At 34.9% G+C, this 23,605-nt stretch overlaps 2 protein-coding genes across 4 annotated transcripts; one reads left to right on the top strand and one right to left on the bottom strand.

Moving 5' to 3' along the window:
- Nucleotides 1-5: 5 nt before the first annotated feature.
- On the top strand, nt 6-23,264 carry Mocs2B (Molybdenum cofactor synthesis 2B). Its single transcript, XM_089641152.1, has 6 exons — nt 6-138; nt 1,440-1,555; nt 9,351-9,457; nt 10,479-10,766; nt 20,564-20,802; nt 21,614-23,264. Exons 1-6 carry the CDS (start codon nt 10-12, stop codon nt 21,731-21,733), a joined length of 999 nt encoding a protein of 332 aa, XP_089497278.1. The 5' UTR covers nt 6-9; the 3' UTR covers nt 21,734-23,264.
- Nucleotides 1,584-7,175, bottom strand: LOC149417060 (uncharacterized). Of its 3 annotated transcripts, none has more exons than XM_089641154.1 (2): nt 7,007-7,175; nt 1,584-6,468 (listed from the first exon to the last, which is right to left on the bottom strand). In XM_089641154.1, exon 2 carries the CDS (start codon nt 1,944-1,946, stop codon nt 1,611-1,613), a length of 336 nt encoding a protein of 111 aa, XP_089497280.1. In that variant the 5' UTR covers nt 1,947-6,468; nt 7,007-7,175; the 3' UTR covers nt 1,584-1,610. The 3 variants fall into 3 exon arrangements, with proteins under 3 accessions (XP_089497280.1, XP_089497281.1, XP_089497282.1); XM_089641155.1 differs by having other exon boundaries at nt 1,584-6,427; XM_089641156.1 differs by having other exon boundaries at nt 1,584-1,995.
- Nucleotides 23,265-23,605: the final 341 nt, after the last annotated feature.

Here is a 23,605-nt window from a genome sequence, read left to right as displayed (position 1 = left end):
ATTAACAAAATGGATTTTTTGAAACTCACAAATGATATTCTGTCGGTGGACCATATTCTAAAGGAGGTTTCCTCGGAAACATGCGGAGCTGTTTCATTGTTTGTCGGAACAACAAGAGATAACTTTGAAGGGAAAAAGGTAACATTTTTTTTATTTTCTTTCTGTATTTTCTGTGTTGTAATTCTGGATTTGTGAAATTGTAATTCTTTTCTGCCATTCATGCAGGATTCTTGCTGCAAAGCAGTAAATGTTTTTCAAAGTATGAATTTTTTTAAATGCCAATCCAAACCATCTGGAATCAGTGAGACTTTGGCATCCCCATGTATATGTTGTGAGGCTGAAGGTAGTGAGGAGAGGTACAAGAAGGTGGAGAAGCACCTGGCTAATCAGATCTGGTCACCAAACAAAGCTAAAACCATTTAAAGCAACATTTTCTCTCAAATCAACTCTGAAAAATCTGTAATGTTAGAAACTGCAAATATAGTATCTTAACAAGCATATAGTATCTGAAGCAGCCTCCGTGGTCAAGGGTTAAGTCTCTCGACTAGCAAGCCAAAGGTCGCGGGTTCAAATCCCGGCGTGCGGCAAGTAAATTTTATTTGCTAAAATTAATTTGTGTTATTACACATTTTATTCATTTAAAATAATAAATAGTATACTTGTGGCACGTTCCAGAGTGGAAGATACTCTCAGTATTGCCCTGGTGCAAGACCACCATTAAGAATTGAAACATTGCTTGAATGGCTTTAGCTATGTTTGGTGACCAGATCTGAATAGCCACCTTCCTCTACCCCACCTCCTTCCTCTCCCCACTACCTTCAGCTTCACAACATACCCTTATTGGAGATGCCATAGTCTCACTGGCTCCAGACGGTCGGGAGCAGTTGGGACTCTTGTGCAGTATTCATATAAAAAAGCTAAAATTCTCGACCATTAAATTTCTTCAAAATGATGCTGGGAATGCAAAAAATGCAATGTGGCTAAATTAAATTTTTAGTTATAAGGATGTACACTATATTTATGTAAAAATGTGCCTGTAAGATTATGTCAATGTATTTACTACATTTATTTTGCAACTCACAACATCCTTTCTCACAGATATAAAACTTATAGAAAAGCTTTATGAGTACAATTCAAGATTTAAAATCTGGCTGAAAGAGATCAATGAAAAAACTCTAAAAAAACCACCATAAATAGTTTATGCCATATTTTCCTCGGGCGTCCCCGACTTCTTCTAACATTCATTCGCTCTTCATGCCCAAACCATCTAAGCGTCCCTTTCTTAATCTTACTCATTACACGTATATTACTCTCACATTCCTTATGAATGGTTTTACAACCCACAAGACTAAGGAATCTCATTTCTACAGCCTTCAGTCTACTTTCAGCTTTCCTCTGCCAGTTCCATGTCTTTGTTTCAACAATAATTATGCTTGTAGGTGGTGCAACTCGAGTATGAAGCATATGATACCATGGCCTTAAAAGTAATGAAGAGTATTTGTGGGGATATCAGGAAAGAATGGACGGATGTTCATAATATTGCCATTTATCACCGGTAAGTAATATTATTTGTTTCTGTTTGTTTTATTGTTTCCACAATTAGCCTTGTATCAGACGTAATTGTGTGACACATAAGACTGTAAATGGGCCGGTGATCCCAATCTGTGGAGGCGTGAGATGTCGTCCTTCAGTGGCGTGGAGGGGTAGAGCGGGGCGTCTCTGCAGCCGCTGTAGAGCTGGTCCGATTGCTTGTCGCTTGTTCTTGATGCAGATTCCGGGTCTGGTCCGAAGGGGTAGGCAAGTCCGTGGTCCAGGGTGAGGCGGGGGTCAGAGTGAAAGAATGCGAGCAGAGTCAGAAGTCGGAGCGAGGTAGAGGGCAGAGCAGAGAGAGAGGTGTAGAGCTGGTGGTGGTTTCTGGAGATCTGCCCTCTGAGGGGGTGTTTCATGTTTTATAGGCCACCGGCGCACGGTGTGCCGAATCCCAATCTAGCTCCCCTTTAATACAAAATTGGTGTATTTCAAATATTTTTTAAATATTCAGCATTGAGTTGTTAAATATCCCAGGTAGATAAAACTGCAAAATATTTTTATTTTTATTGCCTTTGGGGTAGGTTTGATCACATTTAAAGTCCATTGTACTTGAGCCGCTGCTCTGTACCCCAATAAACAGTCTGTTTTGAACGTCTGCGCTGAATGGTTGTGGTTTATTTGTGTGAAATTTTATTATTTTTCTGTGAAATGGAGGCGACAAATCAAGATATGCATTAATTTTTTTCATCGTGTTCGACCATTTATATTTTCCAGATTGCATGTAAGATTTAATCAAAAATAACAGAAAGCAATATTTATTCATTTATCTGGTTTCAAAAGTTTACATGGTCTGAAAGTTTATTTCTATGCATTTCTATGATTCCAAAAAAAATTAGTCGTAAGGTTGACTCATCTTTATTTCATTTGGCTGAAATTTTTATGCATCTGTTTGCGTTTTCATGCCATTTCTTCACATTCCAGTGATACAGCCATCAATTTCTAACCGAACGATATTCGATATTTGGTTACGAAACCCGAAGGAAGACCGAGCAAACAAGATATTACGTCATGTTATTCGACATTTTGGTTTTGTAGATCCTACTGACGATATTTTGAAATCACTTAAACATTCGATTAGTGTAGTGACCATTGGAATTCACATGCGTTGGAAGAAAAGTGGAAGATGTGCTCATAAATTTGTGAATAATTATTCCGTTTGACTCAACAAAGACATTAATTTTAGTGATATTTTTTATGGTGCAATACCTTCTTGTAGTTACAATACGACGTTAAACGTTACAAGTGCTTCCAGACGCGGTCGCCCAAAAAAACTTTTTGCGGATTGTTGCGAAAAAACCAAAGCAAAAGAAGTGAAAAAAATCCTTCAGTTCTCCAACAAAACACAAATATCCATGGTGGCTCAAGCATCTCTACGAGCTTCTGGTAAAAAAGATGCTGCTTCAATGGTGGGCAAATTATTTTCATCATCGCCGCGATATGCCACAAAAATTAAAAAAAATAATATACCTTATTCCACACAAGCAACATTGACGGCAAATCACGCTCTGTCTTTGATCGTATAAATATTATACTAAAACAATTAAGTTTTTGTAGGTACAATCAATATTTAAATTGATGCCTGCCAGTGTAAAAAATAATTAGAAATATATTATTACACAAAACTCCTTCTTTTTAAACTACCTTTAAAATGACGTAAGACTCGAAACATGCTAACTTGTTCACAAAAACGACAATGGAGTAGAAGGGTAAATTATTGAAAGGACAAAAATATTCTAACGTGTATTAATATTAGTAAAGTACTTAAAGCGGTGCCTACACTGCCTACCTATATGATATTTTAAGTAATTTTTTTTCTTAAACACTTTCATATTTAATTACCTTCAAAATGACGGAGGTTTTAAGGCTATAAGTATCTTATGTTGTTCAATTGAAATTGGAGTATTGGGAAGATTTTTTATTGAAAAGACAAGAAAAATTTAATCTCTTCTTATTCATGCGAAAAGCTTGAAAATTAATGTTTATATACGTTTTATTTTTTAAATACTTTTGTATTTAATAATCTTCAAAATGACCTAAAATGCAAAGTAGTATTAATGATATCTTATTTAAAAATCATAATTCTTTAGAAGTTGTGAAAGAGACATCAACGCACTCCAATACGTATTAATTTGTTCAGTATTAAAATTGAAGCCTTTCTACGTAAATATATTTTTTAAATTATGCGATTTTTGTAAACTGTTCCTTATTTAATTACCTTTAAAATGACGTATTTTGTAATTCTGTAAGTTTGGTATCTTGTAAACAAATGATTTTAGAGTATGGGAATGAATAAAGGGGAGCTAGATTGGGATTCGACACACTGTGCGGCGGCCGCGCGACGCTCACACGGGCCCACTTTTTCTTTGATTCCTGGAATCGAGGGCCGCGTTGTGACGCGATCGCGGCGCGCCGCCGGTTCGTTACCGCCTCTCGGCCGGTAATTTCAGGCCCGTGGTCGAACGCGACTACGGCCTTTGTTCAGGCACGATCCTCAGAATCGCGCCTGTGGAACGTTATGACGGCAAACCATCTCGCACGCCATGACGGCGCACGGCCCTTTGCTTCGGGCCGTGGCCGAACGTTCCCTCTCGTATAGGCACGACTCTCATAATCGTGCCCGAATTAAAATATGATTATGATTTTACCAGCTCTCACAATACTTCTCTGCCCGTATACCTCTAGCCAAGCTCCGACGTTTCATTTATTGTTTTTACATTTTACATACATAGAGGGTTTACAGTTTAATTTTACATACATTTACATATTTCAATTTAGAATTTTATTTTATAATTTTAACGTGGGTGACTGCGGCCGAGCCCGGAGCAGTACGTCCGTTACAAGCCTATAACAATGTACCACATAATATATTGCTTACACTGCTTCATGTATGAGTTACAAATAACTATTACAATTTTATACAAAACATCTAATTATTATGAGATATCCGAGAGTATGTTTATCAGTTCTTCGATCTAGAATGCTTTCTCATTTCCGCACCGCTTTGTCTTTTACTAAATGGGACGCAGGATTCTTTTGGTTAGTTTTTACCTCATCACTCAGGTTTACAGATTTGACCCCTGGATGGAATGTCACAGCTGTGATGACCCATAAATGGTTATGTTATTGCTTTAGAAAGTCAAGTTACCTAACTTCGGCAACCTCCGGCAGGTCTAACCCAAGCGACGCTTAGTAAACTGTCGACTTTGAGAGAAAATACTCATTGAAATCCTTTTGGTAAAACAAATGGTTAAGGATATTATGCTGCATATACATTTGCAAGCCGAGCCTCGAATTATAACAAAGGAACGAAGCAACCGCATGCGGCGTTTTGAGCCATTTGCTGTTGCTTCGTCCCTTTCCCATAATTCGAAGCTCAGCTCGCAAATGTATTTGCGCCATAACGTTCCTTTGTGAGATACGAAACGGCTGTAACCTGTTCCTCAGTGAACTATTAAAGTGGTTGTCGAAAATTTTTAATACGGTCTTAAGTTCAAATTTATTATACCCAAGCTAAAGACTAACTTTGTTCACATTTAAAATTGTGCATTTATTTAATAATCCTTTTAAAATAGGCCTTTAATTATCGGATACGGCAGATTTAACACAAAAAAAAATTCCTGCCAACGAAACCAAAATTTGTGACTAGTTTTAATGTCTTTTGTTACATACCGTCTACAACATTTAAACTTTTTATGAAATTGTTATAGCTTCACCCAGAGTTTTGGTACTATTTGTTCCAAATCTTTTTTCTTATTGAACAACTGAAAAGTATGGAACAAACGATAAAGGCATGTCATATATTTTTATATAATATAAAATAAATATGTATGTTTTAAAATTTAGGATGGAATTGAAAATGGAAAATAGTAAATTTCACAACATTAGAGTTCACCATTTTCGAAGGTTTTTGCGATGTGCAGTGAGTAACAACAGATTAAACAGATTTTCTGTTATTTGCATTATTTTCATGATAAAAAAGTTGTAATATTTTTCACTTGGCTTATAGGATAACTGCATTTATTTTTTGATAAGTTTCTTCTAGGGAGCTCGTCCCTGAATATGAAAAAGCAACTCACATTAGATATAGATATTACCAACACGAAGTTAACAGTTTGCAGTATTATGTATAAGAATGTTACTCTCAAAGATAAGAAATTTAGTATCATCATTGCTATTATAGATCTTATCTTTTAACTCATAATATTATATTGTTGACCATCACTGTTTTAATTTATGAGTCTAATCTTCAATAGATTTCATAATTTAGATAGGAATACATATTTATAACCTTGATTAGGTATGGAATAGTTTTTGAAGTGTTTGCTTATGGTAATCAAGATTAGAAAAAGAATGCAAAGATGGGTAAATTATCTTTATTTCTCACCATAGTCTGCATTCAGCTCTATACACTTTTCCCAGCGATGTTCAATAGCTTCGATACCCTGTTTATAGTGGGAACCGTCGAGGTCCTCAAAATAGGCATCAACCACAGAATCCACCTCTTCATTGTTGGCAAATCGTTTACCACCTAGCCATTTTATTGTATTTGTATTTACTAGTTTTGAAAGAGAAAATAATCTAAGGGGGCTAAATCTGGCGAATAGGGTGCTTGTGGAAGCAATTAGAATTTTAACTTATTGTTCATCGCAATAACAGATTTGTGAATGGGTGCATTGTCTTGATGAAACTACACTTTCTTTTGCATGTGGAAGCGATTCTAATTTTAACTTATTGGGCATCGCGATAACAGATGTGTGAACGGGTGCATTGTCTTGATGAATCTACACTTTCTTTTTCGCCAAATGCTGCCGTTTTTCTTGTTGTCATCACTTAAACTCTGCAATAAGTTTGCATAATACTTGCTGTTGATTATTTTTCCTATAAGAGTTACATAAGTTATCAGAGTTATATAATGGAGTGTTTTCACAAACCATGAATACTTTTAAAAATGTGTGGAAGATTTAAAGTTTATTTTTCTGATCATGATTATCATACTAAAAACTCGTAATTTTCATTCATTATTATTGATTTAAAAAATTATCTAAAACCGCCGATTCCAAATGTAATAACAATATGTTTTTATTCACAAACCCATACATATTGTTGTTTCATAATTCAGAGATAATTGTATATGATATTTGGGGTCAAGTTCATATTATAGATTTTTTGTAATGCAATCATAATAACCTCTATCTGATTTGTAAGTAAAATGGTGCATTTGAAGCCCCATTCAGGTCCGACTGAATGTACAGCCTAGAAACTTTTTATGACTCCACTAAAATGGTCACGAAGGGATGCTCAAACCCTCGCACTGGGAATGTGGCTATATATTGTTAGTTTTATGACAAGTACAGTAAATTTAACTATATTTTTCATACACACTATATCAATAATCACAACAACGGATCATAAATACCTTTAATGGAAAATATCACCATTGTTTCGAATATATTGATGACCTCCTTTGCGGAACAGTTAAGATCCTCGGCAAAGAATCCAGAGTTTGCACATTCAAATCCTGGCATGCGCTAATGAATTGTTTAAAAATAATGTAGCGTATTATTTGTGGCACTTAGCAATCTAGAGGTCGCGGTTAAAAGTCCCGGCATACGCAAGTAAATTTTATTTGATTAATTTGTGTTATTTATTAATTCAAAATAAACAGTATATTGCGGTACGTTCCAGAGTGGAAGATACTTTCAGTATCGCCTTGGTGAAAGACCACTATTCAGAATCGAAAAGTTGCTTGAAATGACTTCAGCGGTGTTTAGTGAACAGATCTTTATAGTCGGGTACTTCTCCTTCCCATCTCTTTCCTTTCCCCATACCCTTTTGCTTTCTTGTGCGGTATTCACATTAAAAAAAAAGTTTTATTTTTCTCTGATGAGAATCAAATGAATATTGTAAAAAAGGTTTTCTCTTGAATTATTTTGTTAGTAGCTGGTTATTACTGCATTATTTCCCCTTTGTATAAATAATTACAGCATTCATTCCTGCACGCTGGTTTTTTTAATGTCCTCATTGCATAATTAACTGATTTATGTTTGAATATTATGTTATGCATCGGTCGGCACGCTATTGAGAAATGATTATACATTTATACACAGGTACAAATAAGTGACTTATTTGTGTTGGTAATGCAGTAAGAATGAACAATGGCAGATTGATTATTTTGTTCACATAGTAGTAGTAAAATTAAATATGTTGCTGTTATAATCTATTATGTTTCTTACTGATGGGTCCTTTATGAACGAGTTGCACACTTGAGCTAGCTCTTTTTGTTGAGCTGTATTTGTAAAACTCCCGGTAAACTGCACCAGGACTCAGTTGAATGTGAGGTATTTTATGAAAATAGCGCCATTTAAATAATACAAGTATTAATTGTTATTACATACCCAGAGACGTGAATGGCGTCTGACAGTCCGACGTCTGGACTTGGACAAATGTACTTACAACTACTTACTACCGCATCTTATTTTTTTCATGTTACGAGGTGACGTACGAGCCGTCGTTCAATTGAGCCGTCGTTCAATTGAGCCGTCGTTCAATTGAGCCGTCGTTCAATTGAGCCGTCGTTCAATTGAGCCGTCGTTCAATTGAGCCGTCGTTCAATTGAGCCGTCGTTCAATTGAGCCGTCGTTCAATTGAGCCGTCGTTCAATTGAGCCGTCGTTCAATTGAGCCATCATTCAATTGTGCCGTCGTTCAATTGTGCCGTCGTTCAGTTGAGCTGTCGTTCAAGTGAGCCGTCGTTCAATTGTGCCTTTGTTCAATTGAGCCGACTCTTTGATCTGTAAGATAATATTGAGCTGGTACCATCGCTCTTAATAAAATGATCCATCGCTATTGTACAATAATTTCCGTTTTTACACGGTCATTAAAATGTCCGTTCCTATTAGAATTATCCCATTTTTCCAAATGAACATGAATACACTTTTTTGTGAAACATTTCTGCTGTGTAAAAAAAGAATTAAGTGTATAAATTATGATTGGTGTAACATTCAAATGTAACTCTTTTATTTATCACAATAAAATAACACTAGTCAGAAAGAATGTATTTATGGATATTATATTAGCTGAAGTCCCCGGCGTTTCGAAATATAATATAAACAAAATAATCTTCCTCTTGTTTTGAAGGTCAAGTGAGCAAAATTTCGTCACCCTCGGAATATAACTATAGATTTGTATACAAATCAAATCCACGCTGCCCGCACGCCTCAGACAGAATGAATATTAGATTAGATTCTTCGATTTCTAAGGGTTTGATTGGAAAAATTTGACATTTTGATTTTTTTGGCTTTTTCGTTTTCATGCAAGACAGAATTAAAAATACTTATTTCAGTTGTGCATTTATATCTCTGCTTCAATAAACTCTAAAAGTTGGATTTGTTTTCGATTTTCAAAATTGGAAGCGTTTATTTGGAAAATTCAGAAAAGGGAAAAAGTACCTACCTGAAATATTATATTTTTAAGAAAATTATTTTATTGCCGTTTTCAAAATTGGAACTTATTTGTCGAGAATTTAGAGTATCCATGATTTTTCAGATATCCGTTTATAGTTTAGTATAATAAATATTATTTGTGGATGACTCACTCAGATTTATGTTTGGTGTCACCTATACTAACTTGATTATTTGTATAATAAATATTATTCGTGGATGACCCACTCAGATTTATGTTTGGTGTCACCTATACTAACTTGATTATTTGTAGTTTTGTTGATGGTTAGGTTCGCTATTATATTTTTATCATTTTTTTCAGATTGGGGACAGTTCCAGTTTTGGAGGCGAGCGTTGTGATAGCGATCAGTAGTCCGCACAGATTAGATGCAATGGATGCCGTGAAATACTGCATCGAGCATCTTAAAGGTACGGTGCCCATTTGGAAAAAGGAGATCTATTCCGAACCCGACACGGTTGACAGTCAATGGAAAGAAAATGCCGAGTGTCAATGGTCCAGCAAACATAAAACAAGTCAAAATGAAAACTAAGCATAATTATTTTACTACTTTTTGATGTTACATGATTTATTTATAAAGTTTTGCTCAAAATTAAAATATATGATATCATACGTAAAGTGGCACAGCGAAGATATTGATTATGATGAAGATAGGAACTACAAATTTAATCAACGACATTACAAAACATACAGACACGTTGTAGAGATCTCAAAGTGGCAAGCAAAAGATATGGTGATTGGCCGTTCTTTCTTTGTTTGATGAGAAAGTGTTTCCTTCACACGGCAAACATTAGTCAAAGCCAACGAATAACATTTCATTCGTAAATACATGCAAATTACTTTTTACTATAAATAATACAATTTTGTCGATTGTTTCCTGAAGATTTTAAGCGCCATTAGAGATTTTGAGATGGTGTTTGTAGCAACATATAATTGTAAAAACGACAACTTACTAGCAGTAGGTCGTCTCATACAGCATTCCGCATTCGTCTTAGTGTAAGCGAGTAAACAAATCATCTCAATCACACCCATAATGTAGAATGTAGGATTCAACTCAACTTTTCTGTACATAAACGCTGCCCGATCCTATATCTATTTCATTTGTACATAAATGTTAGTAATGTCATGGATATTAATGGATACGTTGTTTCAATATTTTTTAGTACGAAATTACTTGTAGTTCCTGATTTCGCCGATCGATCTGTTGGCAGCTATGTTAAAAGAACAAAAATTTTTTTCAGTGTGTATATTGTTATTACAAAGTTAGTTAGTATGTAGAAAAAATATAATATGTACATATTTGTTTGTTGATTTTGATAAGTTATTTATTTTTAAATAACACAATATATATTTTTATTAATAAATTTTATTCCTCGTTTGACGGTGTTTTATTATCATGACCATTGTTACATATTTTTTTCCAATTTTCAGAAGGTGGATTGTCTATTCCATCAGACGGTCAGAAAAAATCTGATAATTTAACACAACAGTTCACGATCGACCCGAAAATAATACAAGTAAACGCTTCAAATGACGAGATTCAGAGGAGAATAAAAAACTACATTGATAGGAAAAGAGAACAGATAAATCTTTGCAATATTCAGGATTTTATCGCAAACAAAGGAGATGCTAAACAAATACCGGAGACTGGTGAATCTACTTGTGCAAGGATCGATGCGGTTCTTGTTAAAAGGAAAGACTCAAAAGGACACTTGAGTGGTAGGTATTGTTTTTAACAGTGGCGGCTCGTGACTTTTTGGTGTACTAGATTGCAAATATTACAAAAAATGGCATTATTGATGTTGTAGCTGAAAACGATTTTTTCAGGAAATCCGTGCGGCGCACGCCAAACTGAAATTTTCTAAAAATCTTTGTTTAAAAAATCTTTTAAAAAATAAAATTGTTTTCAGCTACAACAACATCAATAATGCCATTTTTGTAATATTAGCACTCTAGTACATCCAAAAGCCACCGGTTTTTAAATGCACTTTCTTAACCCTTCATGCCTCTGGCATATTGACCGTTATATTTCTTAAAGATGCTGTCAGAGAGTCATAAAATTTGTGTGCATTTCCGCTTCTCAATAAAATTCAAATAAACGGGATATTTTTTCACTTATCCGAAAACTAAAAACTGCTGTTAAAAGGTGATGAAATTCCCTTTCAAATTTTATTATTTGACATAAACATATAATATTTGAAATATTAAAATTTTGAAATCAAACATAAAAATGTTTCGAAATGGCTCAACTCGTTTGTTTTTCGGAACACTGAACTAAAATTATTGAAAACGAAAAAAACACATTTTATTAGATAAATGTATTATAAACATTAAAGCCTCCTTACTTTTTGTCATTTCCTTTGATTATATAAATGTCTAGATTGAGCGTTCGAGCGACGAAACGCCAAAAAAAATATCAGTCAACTGTTGGCTGATAAGCTCGTTCAGTCCGCTCAGATGCGAAACTATCGCTGTGCGGTAAACACGTGTTGTGTGACATTTGAAAATGACGATTTGCGCTATAACAGTGTGCAGAAATTACAAAGGACGATTGAAAATAACTAAAAATGTTACCTATCATAGGTAAGTTACCTTTTCAAAGCCATATAATAACCATTTAGTTAAAGAAATAATTCAGTTTTAATAGTGTAATTTAGTTAACTGTTAAATTCGCCGGCAGGACATACGTGTTTTTCGCCGCGCGCCGTAATTTTAATTTATTAAATAATTTACAAGTTTACAAGTTTATCCTAATGGATATCAACGAGGAAACGAATGCGCTTCGTTTGCTAACGATGGCCATCGAAGTTCTCTCGGTTAAAGTGGACAATTTAACTAGTGAGTTGAATGTTGTTAAAAATATTCTAAAAACGTCACCAGTAATTGTCGGTAGTTTGTACAATAGTGAAACTGCGGTTGCAGGTACATGTGTGCACAACATGCCCGTTCTCGCTACAGGCGACACACTCGGCCCGCCAGCGCCCCTCGTCACCGCCACCTCACCGCCCCCGCTCGCTGCTTCCGCAGACAATACAACTGCAACTGCCGGGCCCGGTTTCCCCGTTCCGTTCCCCCCGCACGTCGACCCGTCTACTAAGCCGACTCGTACCTCAGATGACACTGCAAATTTGGCCGTCGGAAAAATAATAACCCGCTCACAGGCTGCAAAAGCCTCCCAAAGAGGGAAAAAAACGAGTAACGCTTCAGACAAGGGACAATCTTCTTCCCCTTATGCTTCATCCCGAAGTACTCCTGATGTGACACCCGTTGCGTCTACCTCCACAGCGTCTACCTCCACGCCATCTGATAGTGATGCGCTGCCACCGGCCGGCGGAACTGATGTGGATGCACCGCCCCCGCCCGATGGAGCTAAAGCAGATGCACCGCCCTTACGTCAAACTCCAGGAAGTCAACCTTGGACTTTGATTAATCGTAATCGTAAACGGCGTCCCATCACCGTACGAGGTAGTCAAAAGGACCAGGAGGAAGTGAAATACTTCCATCTTTACCCCTTGCATCCAGACACTACAGTAGATGACTTAACATCGCACCTCAAAACAATAAGTAAATCTGTCAGTATCTCCTCATTTAAAATAACAAAAATCAAAACGAGGGGAGAATATGCATCATTTAAAATCGGTATACCCGGGTCAGCGGTGGCAGAATTACTGCAGTCTAAGCATTGGCCTAAGCATTCGTTTTTAAAAGAATGGGTCAATAAGGTAATTACACCACGGCTACCAAATATTAAACATAGTTGACAGTACAATAGTTTTCATTTCTTTTACCAAAACGTTAGGGGACTAAAAACTAAATGTTCTCTATTTTATTCTAACGTTTTGGTAAACAATTACGATGTAATAGGGCTCACTGAGACTTGGCTGAACTCCAGTGTGTGCAACCAGGAGTTATTCGATGACAGTTTTCAAGTGTACAGAAAGGACAGAGATAGTGGTAGTGGCCACAGACAAGGCGGAGGCTGCCTTTTGGCTGTCAAAACTAAGTTTAAGGCCGAACACATGCCTGATCTGGAAGCTGACATCGAAGACTTGTGGATAAAAATTACAATCGATTTGTCTGTTACTTTTATATGTGTAATATATTTTCCACCGGTATCAACTCTGGAAACATATCAACTATTCTTCGATAAGTTTCACGAAAACGTGGATCTTCTCGGAGGAAGGAATATTATTGTTTTGGGAGATTTCAACATCCATTCAGCGCGTAGCGGCAAGGATGTTGAAAATGACCTCAATTTTTTATGCGAAGTGTTTGGGCTCACCCAGAATAATGGTATTCCCAATTCTGAGTTGAGGATGTTGGATCTAGTTTTGTGTAACATTGAATTAAATGTCATACATAGCGATTCTCCCCTCGTATATGAGGACAAATATCACCCCGCATTAGAGTTCCGGTATTCTTGTAAAAAGCCTCCGAAGACTACCAAATTACCTAAAACTACAGACGGCACTTTGCGGGGATGGATTTTTGGTAGGGGTGATTTTGTCAAACTTTATCAGATGATGAGCCAATTGGATTGGCATGAACTTTCTAAATTCGATACCGTTAATGAGGCGCTACACCATTTTTATTCATGTATTTATAATGTATTTGACGCTTGCTTCCCTAGGAAACCTCCCAACAGAGGTGGACGTAGATATCCGAAGTGGTTCACTAGAGATACCATCAGGAGCATTGAGATAAAACATGCTCACCATAAAAAATGGAAAGCTACTGGTGACCAAAATGAGTATGAAATGTTCAGTAACCTCAGAGCAGTTGTTAGAAGAAATGTTCATATAGCATTCCGAACGTATGTCGACTCAATAGAGAGTGATATCAAGCATGATCCCAAGGCATTTTGGGACTACGTAAAATCACTGCGCAAAGATGGTGGTATAACAGACATCATGATGCATGGTGATCGGGAAGTTAGAGGAGCGGATGTAGCCAATGCATTTGCAACTCATTTCCAATCAGTGTACAGTAATGAGCCTCCATTACTAAATCCCATTTCTGCTTCCAAGATGAATGTGAAGGGAGCCCAAAACATTGATATAAGTCATATAGACGAATCAGATGTTAAATCTTCAATTAATAACATGAAGCATACACATTCACTTGGGCCAGACTTTCTTCCAGTATTTTTTTTAAAAGGATGTGTTGAATTTTTAAAAATGCCACTAAGTTTTATATTCAACCTATCTTTAGATACTGGTGTATTTCCTGATTCCTGGAAAGTCTCAAAAATTTGTCCCATTTTCAAAAGTGGATCAAAGACATCTGTCGAAAATTTCAGGCCAGTGGCAATACTTTCCGCCCCGGCTAAGTTATTCGAATCGATAATTCATAAACATGTGCTGTTTCAAGTAGAGCCTTTCTTAATATCGGAACAGCATGGGTTTAGAAAAGGTCGATCAACAGATACTAACCTACTGGTACTCACAGATTATGTTTCCAAATCTTTAGATAAGGGCTACCAAGTAGATTGCTCATATAATGATTTCTCGAAGGCATTTGATACCGTAAACCATGACATATTATTGAATAAATTGTCAACTATAGGTTTTTCTTTACGGTTTCTCATATTCTTTGCAAGCTATTTTACTGGAAGAAAGCAATTTATATCTCATGGAATATTCATGTCAAAATTATTCCTTGTACTCTCAGGCGTTCCACAGGGCTCTAATTTAGGACCGCTCCTCTTTCTAATTTTTATTAACGATATTACAGAAAATATTCTGCATTCCAGGTCACTTCTTTTTGCTGATGACCTAAAACTATTCTTGGAAATTAAAACTTTAGAAGACTGCATTCGACTCCAATCGGACATTAATAGAATTGTTGACTGGAGTAAACGGAATCGGATCGAATTCAATGTTTCTAAATGTTTCATTCTTTCTTTCACAAGGGCACGTCATACTTGGTTTTACCGGTATACCATGAATGCCCGAAGTTTAAAACGTGTCTCCACTATGAAAGATCTTGGCATCATGTTTGATAGTAGGCTGACATTTCATACTCATATCGAAATGACGTGTAGTGCTTCACTGAAAATGCTGGGCTTCGTCCTACGCACTGCGATGAATTTTAGAGACACCCGGGTTCTCCAAGTGCTATACATTGCGTTGGTTAGGAGTAGGCTTGAGAGTGGGTCGGTGGTTTGGAGCCCACATCAGGTGAAGTATTCCCTTATGTTGGAGAGAGTGCAGAAGAAATTTCTGAGATTCCTCTACCTGAGGGAGTATGGCTACTACCCGTGGCTCTATCCTACTGACTTTCTCTTGGGCATGCTCGGTATGAACCATCTACGGGTCAGAAGAGATGTGCATATTGTATCACACTTCTTCAAACTGATTCGTGGATGGTTAGTAAATCCGACTATCATGGAGAGTATTAGTCTCTATGTTCCTGATGGTTATCTCCGTCACCGACAGCATAGACTGTTTTATCTCCCGGCCTGCAGGACCAACTTGCCAATGGTCATGCCGGTGGGGAGAGCAGTCTTGCTGTTGAACAGAATTAATTCGGATATCGACATATTTACAGTGAATCCAGCATGTCTAGAAATGAATTAAATTGGAACTAAATTTTTCATTACTATGGCAACACCGAATTAGTTGCTTTGTCTATGACGTTTCGTATGTCTGTCATGTTATGGTCATGTTGCTCCGATTTACTGTCTTAAATCCGTGTATGATCCGCTCATTTAATAATTATTTTTTCATTGTTTGCCTGTATATTGTTTGAATTTAATTAAAATGAACAAACCGATACGTAGTGGTGCAAGAGAAGTTATATACAGCGTTTTTCAACGCTGCCTAGCCGAATATCGCGCGAAGATGCTCCTATCTAATTTAGAAGATGTTTACAAACGAACTGCAGAAATGACTGGTACGTAGTATAGTTTTTTTAATAAATTTCATTAGTATTAGAAGATTTATGCCAATTTTCGAGCGATTATAACCGTTACAATCTGATTTGAGGTTATGCTTAACAATCCGAATTTGACATTTCCTTTTGACAGTTCATATGAGGCCACAGGAAAAAGGGAATAACTCAATTAAAAAAAAAAATTTGCAACTTCTTTAAACTCATAGAAAAGTAACTTTTTTCTTAATTTTATCTTTCTTTCTTTCTTTCTAAATGAATATTATCTAGTATGTGTTTTTTTAACTATAATTTTTTTCTATAATACTAATTTTAATGATGTTTTTCACACACAGGAAAATCTGAATCAACGGTAAGACGAATCGTCAAGGAAGGGGAAAAGGCAGACGGAAAATTTGAAACACCGGGAAAACGGAAAATAGGACGCCCTAAAAAAGAGTTGGATGATTTTGATATTTGTGCCATTCGACAAAAAATTCATTTTTTTTACATAGTGCGAAAAGAAGTCCCAACTTTAAGAACATTACTAACTGTACTCAAAGAAGACATTGGATTTGATGGTAGCCGGGAATATTTAAGAAGAATTTTGCATTCCATCGGCTTTGTTTATAAAAAGTGCAAAACAAACAGAAGTGCTCTTATTGAAAAAACAAATATTGCGGCGAAAAGAGAGCATTACTTAAAAATTATCATGGATAACCGAAATTTACCTGAAGAACTGCAAAAAAATATTATTTACTTGGATGGAAGTTATATCCATTCATCCTACAAGCTAAAGAAATGCTGGCAATCTATGGATGTGACAGGAGTTCAACACGATATTTCAAAAGGTAAGCGCTGGATCATTGTTCACGCTGGAAGTGAAATGGGTTTTGTCCCTAATGCCCTATTAATTTTTAGTGGAACAAACAAAAAAGAGGATTACCATTCTGAAATGAATGCACATAATTTTAAAAAGTGGGTTGTTGAGAAGCTCATACCCAATATAGCAGAGCCCTCCATTATTGTCATGGATAATGCGCCTTATCACAGTGTTGTGAGAAACAAGGCACCAACAACCTCAACGAGAGTTAATGACATAAAAGCATGGTTATTACATAACAACATTGTTTTTGACAATTCATTAAGGAAACCATCATTGTTGGCTCTGGTTAAAATGCATAAGCCAGAGCCTGTATATGATATTGATGAAGTATTAGGAGAGCATGGTCACACGGTTGTAAGGCTTCCCCCTTACCACTGCGACCTTAACCCGATTGAGCTAATTTGGGCACAGGCCAAACGAAAAGTTGCATCTCAGAATATTGGAAACACGGTCAATATAAAAGAGCTGACAGAAAATGCTTTTAATAGCATAAGTGCTGATGATTGGAAAAATTGTTGCAAACACGTGATGAAAATTGAGGCAGAATATTATGCACGAGGCAGTACTCTGTATGATGATATCGATGAACTGATAATACGTTTAGATGAAGATGAAGATACGGAAGAAGAAGAATCGCATGAGGACGAAGATAATAATTACATGTCAGGTGTTGAATTAATAGACTCAGATTTTTAAATACCTTTTGTACCTACGTTTTTATAGCGAAATAAACGCCCACTTAAGACTTGTTTTGTTTTATTTTACTTCCATTTAAATTACAGTTTTTTGTGCAAAATTTTTGAAAATACAAATACGTTATGAAATATGCATTTTGGCTGAAGTGTTTTTTTTTTAACATACATTCATTGTCCTATGAGCCATCTTGGTGTTGCCATTTAAAACCTAGAAAACGATTGCAGCGCCATCATTTGTTTTCTACACTTAAATGTCGAGCTGTAGCATCGGTGAAGCTGCCTTTAAAAGGCAAGCTCTATTGATGCTGGTATAGTTTATACACCGTTTACTTATTATGTAATACCATTTTACAAATGTACTTAAAAACGAAATAAAATGTAATTTTGTAATGTTTTTAAAGGAATAAACTAATTGAATTGAATAGTAATTAATAATTTTGTAATGTTTTTAAAGGAATAAACTAATTGAATTGAATTGAAATTGAATAGTCTTGACAATGCCATATTTTGACGCATTGTTTATAGGGTTGCCTGTTCTTCAAATTAAAATACCCACATAAGGTAAAAATTGCAAGGCGCAAATGACGCCGTTCTATTTATAAATAACATTAACTTTAAATTCAGTAAATTTAAATGATTCATCTCTTTAAGAAATATAAGAATCTAGTAAATAAAAAAATTTCCCATGAGTGCGTTGTTAATTTTAAAATAGGTTTTAATAATTACCCAAAGTAAACTATATATATAATAATATTATAAATGTGAAAGTTTGTCTTTGTGTTTGTAAATTCTTCGCGTTGACACTATATTTAAAAAAGTTATGAATTCGAAATTTGTTTATCTATTAAAATTACAAAAAAATGTGACAGGCTTGTTTTGTGAAGTATCAAGTAAACTTTTAATTTTATTCATGCATATTTTACAGAATACCTAATGATCCTATATTAAGAAGTAAGTGGATAGAAATAATAAGAAAAAGCCGCGGAGAGGATGTCTGGCAACCAGCTAAAACATCTGTTATTTGCTCTGATCATTTCCTTGCCAAAGACCTGTATTTTGTCAACAATCAAAAGCGTCGAAGGTTGAAAAAGGAAGCGTATTTCTTTTTTATTTGTTAAAAATAATCAAATAAAAATAAATCTCTTTTAACAATGATTTTCTTTTCATTTATATCATTATATTTATGTAGAAAACTATCTTACTTAAATGAATTCAAAATTAAACGAATTATAGGTCCCGCAAAATCGAAACATATTTTTTCCCAACTTTTTTGGGAAATAATAGGGAGCTGGTATCACTCAATACGCCTACAGTGACGTTAAGCGCTTACGTCAACGATATAAGTTGCGTATACTTGTGTGCGTGACACGCACACAAGTATTTCAAATCTGGCCTGTTCTTTCTGTCGGAATAACAGTGCGACACTCTATCTAGACATTTATATAATCAAAGGTCATTTCATATAAAAATATTTAATAAAAAATTCACAAAGTTTCATAAATTTTTCTAAAATTGCGGTTGAAACCTTCGGTTTCATAAAGCTGTACTTTTTAATTATTCTGTGGTTATCTTCTATATTTGAATGTAAAGATTGGTGTTTTCTCTTTTTAACACCTTTTAGTTAATATGTTTTTCTAACTATTACGGTAAGGGAGATACAACGATTTCTATGAGACCGTATGAGCTATTCCAAAAAACGAACAAATTGACTCTAAGAGTAATTGCTGTTTTCCCAAAACCGAACGAATTAGACTGAGAAGTTAATTAAATTAGATAATATCTCGTTGCTATGCAGCAAAAACTGAGTAACTAATGAGTGGCAAATTATAAAAGAGTGGTTAAATGATTGTTATGTGAAAAACACATTTTTTTTTGTTGCATGTCGATGATATGCATACCAATACATATACATTATTATGATAAGCAACACATTAGAACAGTTAGTTCTTCACAGTTCTCACTTAGTTCTTACCCATACTCAATTATTGTTTTGCTTTGAGATAAGATAAAAATCATAGCATACTGCCATTAGATTGTATGGGAAATGTCAGAAGTTGGACTTATACTTAGTCCATCCGTTCATGGGGCTACTGAAACTAAACTTAAACTGGTTGGCAACTGCCGGTTGGATAAATAAACCACTCACTAGATCGATATTTTTGGGCTTTTTGTATGAAACAAATTGGTCCTAAAAAACCATAGATATGCCAATATTTAGATAGTACAATTCTCATTCGGAGCCTACTTATTATAACTATACACCAATGAAAAACTCTGAAAGTTTATTCCATAGACTTTCAGAGTTTTTCATTGGTGGATATAGTTAGGCAATCATATGACTTCCCAATATTTCGGTTCCAATTTTCTATCGGAGTTATACCCCCCTGGCCAGTTTCAAACTGGTTGTCAAGCTTCTCTCACTGCAACTCAAGTTTACGATTTCACAAATTATCTAAGATTGTTTAGCTATAGAATGAAGAACACTTCAGCCATCATCTGTCACTATCATATTGCATTAAAAAATGTCTGCAGAATCTAGTAATGATGAAGCCGCCATTATTTTATTTTTTTTAATTTCATAATCAGTAAACCTATAGTCGTAAATACACGGGAATTTTTTACCCTCCTGAATAAATTTTATGTTTTCCTGCTCGGACATATCGTAATATGACAGCTCTTGAGGCATGGACAAATCGCAAATTTCTTGAAAACTGATATATCTACGGGCAACTGCAGGTGATTGCGAGTGACTGGTTGCGTTGCCGTTGAAAACTGGCTGCGCCCTTTGCGGACTGCCATTGAATTTCACAACATGGGTTGCCAACTTGTTTTTTTTCAGTTGCCCCGTGAGCGGATGTACTTATTCCTAAGTATTTAGGCCATCGCCAACGCCATCTAATGATATTATTAAATACTAACTTCTAAAGAGAGTTCTATTTTCAAATTGTATTTGCTAATATTTATGGCTCAGACCTGAACCATAGAGTTAAATAATATGTAGTGTATTTTTTCTTGTCTTAATTTAAGTACCTACCTATTCTAATGATAAAATTCTTTTTCTACAGTTATGCGAGTTCAAAATGAGTGGGGACCCCAAACCAAAGTAACCAAAAGAGAACCAGACCTGATCAGTAATGATTCTCAACACCATCCCAAAGGAGCAATGGACGAAAGATTATGCAATGCTGAAACGCATTTAAATATAGCAAAGCCGATATCCAGTGACATTTATAGCCGCTTAAAAAAGATTGAGGATAGAATTCTGGAACTTGAATCAATATCCCCAGAATATGTCATGTTTTGGGTAAGATTTAAAAAATAATCAATAAGTTTATAACGTCACTAACTACTAGCGAAGGACCCTTGAAAAATCACAGGGTATTATTTTAGTAAATCTGGTTAGTTTACATTTTCTTGAAAATGGAAATAACGCAGACCTTTAAATATCACAAAATCTGATTTTTCTTGTTAAAATTTAAACAAAAGAAATACACATTTCAAATGTAAAATTAAAGTATTATTGATCGCTTGTCTGAATTCTCGACACATCAGTTACAATTTTCAAAATGTTTTTTAAAATAATTTTCTGTTAAAATATAATATTTTAGGCAAGTACTTTAAGTCTTGTCTGAATTCTTGACACAATCAGTTAAAATTTTGAAAATTACACTTAAATAGAAAACGAATCCAATTTGTTTGAACCAGAGTGCCCGCTGACGAGAGATGTTTGTCGCGGCGACAGTTGCAGGCGTAAAAATTCATTATGGTATATAGAGGTGGGCAAAGGAGCAATGCGACATTAAGGAGAATTTATATGAATTTTGGAATAGTCTTTAACTGTCGCCGCAACTAAAGTCTCTCGTCTGTGGGCGAGTACAAATATTTTAATTACAATCCAGTAATATTATTTGCACCTTAAAAATGCACCCAGTTGTCAGGTACTCTAGAATTCACAACATCAAATTTCACCCCAAACCATTTATAAATTCACGAACAACGCCGGGTACACGTTAGCTAGTACATTAATTAATCTCCGAATGAGAAATAAATATGTATTTACTTTCTTTGAATGATTTTATATAATGCTATCAATTTAATTCTATGTTGTATTTTAGTCAAAGAACTCGCAACACAGCAGCTGTGACAACACCTCGACGGATCCCAACATGCCAAAGAAATTCAAATATACATCCGATGAAATAAAAAGAAAACTGGAAGCAATGGAACGCACATAATTAGATTCTTTAATATAATTATTGTACTTTGTTGTAAATTACAATATAAAATGTTATCTGGCATTTTCACCAAAATTTGTACATTGTTGTTTTGTCATGACCCACGATTTTGATTGATTTTTTCATAGAATATTAGCAAGTTATTATTCAGTCAGTTAAAGGCAACTGTCATACACATATATATTTTTAATCCATTATTAATTTAGGTGTCACATGAGAAGTCCCACCTCTGCATTAAATTAACCCATTCCCTCGGGGCTGTCATAATTTATGCCACCTCTCAACAAAATGTTTATTTTTACGTAAATAGTAGAACGCATTGCCATCTCGGGGAAAATAAGGGTATCATTCGAGAAAATAGATTTTGTTCTAAACAGCTATATCTTTGAAAATAATACATGATTTGAATGAAATTTTTTAAATAATACACGCCCCAGCTATAAAATATTGTCTGAAATTAAAGCCTACTTTTGTTATACAACTCCATAAACTGAAGTTAAAGTCAGTAGTGTATTATTTAGTTATGTTTTATGTGTATAAAATTTTTTTTCATTCTCGCACAAATCATTACAAAAAAAAACTTCTGCCCACGGTGCGATAAGTGTAAGGATGTTATACGGGTTTAAATATAGTTTTCTTTTGATAAAATATTCTTCCACACGAAAGACAAGAAGTTGAAGACGGTGAAAACTCCGTTCACATTTTTTTAATACATGTGCATATAGTTGGAACCCTTACAAAGAAATTGATATAAAATTATCGGACAGCAATGCCTTTTCCGCCATTCAAGTAGGACCAGCGTAAAAGGTAGAACTGCCCTTCCCATAGGAAGTGTGTTAAGAAATATATTTTTTTAAATTTAATTCTTCATTTAATTTATTTCTTATTAAAAAATCAATTTGTATGAAATGAAAGCAAAATTAAAAGTTATGCCATTTTTACTACATCAATTCAGGACAAAAATTAAATTCAGTTGATATATGAAATGAAAATACTTGGTTTTAAGTCACTTTATTGATAAATTTTATTTTCTACCGCTTTCGGTACCTCCGTACCATCATCAGGACAGTTATAAAAATGATGCTATTAAATACAGAATTACACATATATATACACATATTATCAAAAAAGAAGAAAGAGACAGCATACTAGAGTGGGACAGATCGTCAGTTGTGGGAGAGAGGTGGGGGAGGGAAACTTGGGATAAGTGATGTAATGGGGAACATATTTAGAAGCTTTGGAAATAGAAAAATATGAAAAGTACGTTTTTTATGTAAATTCAGACTAACATTGAAAAAAATTATATGTAACGTTTCTGATTAAGAATCCGTTCTATACTTCCATTCCAAATGTATATTGGTTGAAATTTATAAGTGGACAGTAAAAGTAATGACGAAATGGAATGCATAAAACATGTACAAAGTTTGGCGAAAATGCCCTATTACATAATGATTTTAATATTTTTCAGTAAGTTCAAATCCAATTGAATAAGAATATATTATGAAATAAAAATGAACTTTTAATTATTAAAACTAGGTATCTTTTATTGTTTGATTTTTCCTTATTCACTCGGTAAGTGAGTGTATTGATTGACCGCTGAAGTAAATAGTCCCATTGTTATTGTTATAATATTGGCCTCGTTAAATTAATGATACTACGAAATATAATTGATAAGTTTTATTCTTTAGAACACACATCACTGGTAACAAAAATGGCCACCCTCGAATTCCGTAATTATTTCATTGTTGTTATTGATCCGTTATTTAGAGAGAGAAGAGAAAGAAAATGGGCTTGCAAGCCTATTTATAAACTAATTCATTTGAATGTATAATCACAATTATTGCGCTTAAGGGAGAAATCTGTCGGATATTT

Source organism: Hesperophylax consimilis, chromosome 16 (genome assembly GCF_061612785.1).
Source record: "Hesperophylax consimilis isolate HC1 chromosome 16, BYU_Hcon_1.0, whole genome shotgun sequence".
Classification (NCBI taxonomy): Eukaryota; Metazoa; Arthropoda; class Insecta; order Trichoptera; family Limnephilidae; genus Hesperophylax; species Hesperophylax consimilis.
Note: the sequence above shows the minus strand (reverse complement) of the source record. Positions and strands in the feature narration are given on the sequence as shown.

What these genes read in the sequence shown, in the direction of transcription:
- Mocs2B (XM_089641152.1), top strand. Translation starts at nt 10, where the DNA reads ATGGATTTTTTGAAACTCACAAATGATATTCTGTCGGTGGACCATATT. An exon ending in ATAACTTTGAAGGGAAAAAG is followed by an intron (nt 139 to 1,439) that starts GTAACATTTTTT and finishes TTATGCTTGTAG; the next exon opens with GTGGTGCAACTCGAGTATGA. An exon ending in CAGAATATGTCATGTTTTGG is followed by an intron (nt 20,803 to 21,613) that starts GTAAGATTTAAA and finishes GTTGTATTTTAG; the next exon opens with TCAAAGAACTCGCAACACAG.
- LOC149417060 (XM_089641154.1), bottom strand. Translation starts at nt 1,946, where the DNA reads ATGAAACACCCCCTCAGAGGGCAGATCTCCAGAAACCACCACCAGCTC.